The 3140-nt window shown below is 36.7% G+C and overlaps 1 protein-coding gene across 2 annotated transcripts; it reads right to left on the reverse strand.

The window, feature by feature from the left end:
* Window positions 1-1166: 1166 nt before the first annotated feature.
* LOC122292468 (E3 ubiquitin-protein ligase PUB23-like) lies at window positions 1167-2923 on the reverse strand. 2 transcript variants are annotated; one of them, XM_043100843.1, is made up of 2 exons: window positions 2795-2923; window positions 1167-2677 (listed from the first exon to the last, which is right to left on the reverse strand). In XM_043100843.1, exon 2 carries the CDS (start codon window positions 2657-2659, stop codon window positions 1451-1453), a length of 1209 nt encoding a protein of 402 aa, XP_042956777.1. In that variant the 5' UTR covers window positions 2660-2677; window positions 2795-2923; the 3' UTR covers window positions 1167-1450. The 2 variants fall into 2 exon arrangements, with proteins under 2 accessions (XP_042956777.1, XP_042956779.1); XM_043100845.1 differs by having other exon boundaries at window positions 1167-2671; window positions 2795-2878.
* Between the last annotated feature and the right edge of the window lie 217 nt (window positions 2924-3140).

Raw genomic sequence — 3140 nt, forward strand, 5'->3', positions numbered from 1 at the left:
TTAAAATCGTTGTTTTAAGTTATTTTTCTAGTTTTTTTTTTATTTATCTTTTATGTTAGTTCTATTTTTAGGAATGATTTTATTCCAGATTTCGACTAGATTTTAGCAAGATACTTATTTTATTTCATATTTTATTATTTGGTCATAATTGGAATTATGATTTTTTTTTCCTTAGCTATTTAAGCCCGGCTTGTGCGCTTGAGAAGATATAATCGATTTTTTTAAAGAAACCCTAATCTTAGAGTTTATCGTAGAGTTTCTTCTCTATTTGCAATTTTCTCAATCTCAATTTCTAACTTCTATTGCTTAGTTGACCCTTAGAATAATTCTTATTTCGCTCCAGCTTCATTAATACATAAATTATTATATTTAACAATCGACGATTTAATTTTAGGCCCAAATGCTTCTTTTCAGAGATTAAAATCGTTGCAAATAAGTATTTGCCACCAAACTCGAAAAAATATGACTATTTGTTTCGGCAGAAAAAAAAAAAAGCGCTGAAATATTTTTACTTTTTACAACTGCCATTAACTATGGTTGGCATGCACACTATTTAAGATGAGATTCCATGCTTTTTGCGGCAACAAAATTGCCGGAAATATGATTATTTGGAACAAACATTTCGATCACAGGTTTAAGTACTCTAAGTTGCCACTTATTTTTTGGGAGGTAGCTATGACTTGAGATGGCGGGAAAAAGTTATTTGCGACAATAATATTGACTAATTTCGTCCAAATCACTCGCAGGAAAACGGCTAATTTGTTGCGTGCAGTGATATTGCCATCTTAAAAATGATTAACAATACTGAATTGAGATCTTTAATTTGTTAATGTATGAACCATATCATGTGTAAGTATATGCTTTCACCTTATCTTTCCAATCTTGAATAAAATCTTGATTTTAATGAAAAACACACGCAAAAGTCAAGAAACTAGCTAGTAAAGACATTTTCCTTAGTTCAGTTGAACCTCCATTAAATAGACATTTTCCTTAGTTCAGTTGAACCTCCATTAAATACAAATTGTTTCAATGATTTTGTAAATCTTCCATAATCATATTGATCGAATTAAATTAACCATAACTTTCTTTGCATGTAAAAGAAGTACTTTTTATAATTAATTGGCCGCTTCAATTAGCACCTATGGAACGTAACAAATAGGACTGAATTAAAGGTCATGTAAAAATGACGTTACAATAACTTGGTCAACGGGTCTAATGTCAAATATTCTGTCTCAAAAGGCAAAAAACAAGCAAAATGGTGCACCCTTAAAGCTTGTCAAAGAATAACAAATCTATCACATCAAGAATATATCTATTTCGGACCGATACCTCTTCAATTAACTCACAATGAGAAGAAATTTATGAGCATCTCATCAGTTTTCCCAACACCTTATTTGCATTATTGATTTGGGGACCCTGTTTCCATTTTGTACATAAAATAGCTATATCATCAAGAAGATGGATAAGATGAAAGCAAATAAGCCGGAATACAAGAAGAATTCTTCCAAACCCTAGAGTGCAACTTGAGGATCTCTCTAGCTCTTTCTTTTGTCTTTAAATTACTATCAACCTGAAGCACCAAGCACAACTTGGACACAACACCCAATTGCAACATTTCATGAAGAACCCTAGAGGTCGCCGAGAACCTACAAAGTGAGGACAGAATCCTCACTGCCCTATTACTTGCCGCATGGGAAACTCGAAGTATTTTCTTGGACACAATCGCCATTCCTGCCCCATGCTTCAACAACTCCGCCCGCCCTTCAGCACAACCACAAAGCTGATCCAAAACAATAAGCACGAGCTCACAAAATCTCCTATGATCTGATGACCCAATAAGGAGCTCTATCAAGACTGGAACTGCACCGCCTTCCACTGCTTTGATTCTATTTCTTCCCCAGGGACAAAGCTCCACCAAAATCTTCAACGCCGCCTTGGAGGCTTGCTGTGATATCTGGTCATTTAAAACATGTCCTAACTCCTCAAAGAATTCGAGTTTGAGGCTGATTAAATGGATAGGATCGGCAACTTCGAAAATGGACTTCACTAGCAGAGTTATGTGAGCTCTAGATTGGAAGTTTCCACGCCTCAAAACTTGCGTTAAGGACTCCAGGAATTCACCATCGTTGTTTAGCAGATTTTTCAGACGTGTTTCTGAGGTTTTAAGACTGGAAAGAATTTCAACAGCTGCTTCAGTTACAGTTATGTCATTGTTGCCATTCTCTACGATTGACGCCAAGAATTCAACTCCGCCAGCCTCCTCTAAGCATCTCTTGTTCCTTTCGTTTTCAAATGCAATAGATCTGAGTCTTCTCAGATAGATGAGTTGCGAATTGGGCAGCTTCTTTGCCTCGTCGATAAGTTTGAGAATTTGGACTTTTTCAATGGGTGGCTTTGGGGTGAGAATGCGTTCAATTCCATGCGAGGCGTTGAGGGTGCACCATCCTTGGATCAACCTGCGTAGAGTATGGTTTGGAGTAAGCTCTGTGTTGCTCAAAACTTGCTTCGTTACCGGACAACTGTTGTTCTTGCATGAAAACAACCATCTTTCAATATTTTCTCGATCGTAGGTTATCCCAGTAGAGACCGTGACGGGATCTCTCATCATTTCCATAGAAATCGGGCAGAGAAAATGATAGGGAACGTCAATTTCATCCATCTCAGGCCAGATCTGAATCTTCAAATTCCAATTGTGAGAGAAACCAGAAGGCTTTTAGGTAATGAAAGATAAGTCTAAAAAAGCTAACAATAAAAATTGCATTACAATAGCAAAAGATATATTAATGAAACTAACCAATAATGCTGGAAGTCGGACGTCTCGATTAAGAACATGTGACCTCAATCTTGTCTAGCAGTTTGCAATCTGGCTGGCTTGTTGAAGTTTGTATTAGAGAAGTTGCTGCATATATATATATATATATAAGAGGTAGAGCTGAGTTGTCGAAAACGATAAAGTCAACACGCGGAAATTGAGAGAGAGAGAGACATAAAATAAATAAATAGGACCTTTCCAAAGTTTTGGAGGAAGAAAAGCTCGAATAAATGACTGACTTTGCTGGGGCGATAATAAATGAAGGAATGGAGCGTCTTCGGGGTAGCGTACTAGCGTCGGTGTTGCAAAGCGAGCCTTAATTAACCCA

This window comes from Carya illinoinensis, chromosome 13 (assembly GCF_018687715.1).
Source record: "Carya illinoinensis cultivar Pawnee chromosome 13, C.illinoinensisPawnee_v1, whole genome shotgun sequence".
Taxonomy (NCBI): domain Eukaryota; kingdom Viridiplantae; phylum Streptophyta; class Magnoliopsida; order Fagales; family Juglandaceae; genus Carya; species Carya illinoinensis.

Coding starts and splice junctions, on each gene's coding strand:
- LOC122292468 (XM_043100843.1), bottom strand. CDS start 2,659: ATGGATGAAATTGACGTTCCCTATCATTTTCTCTGCCCGATTTCTATG.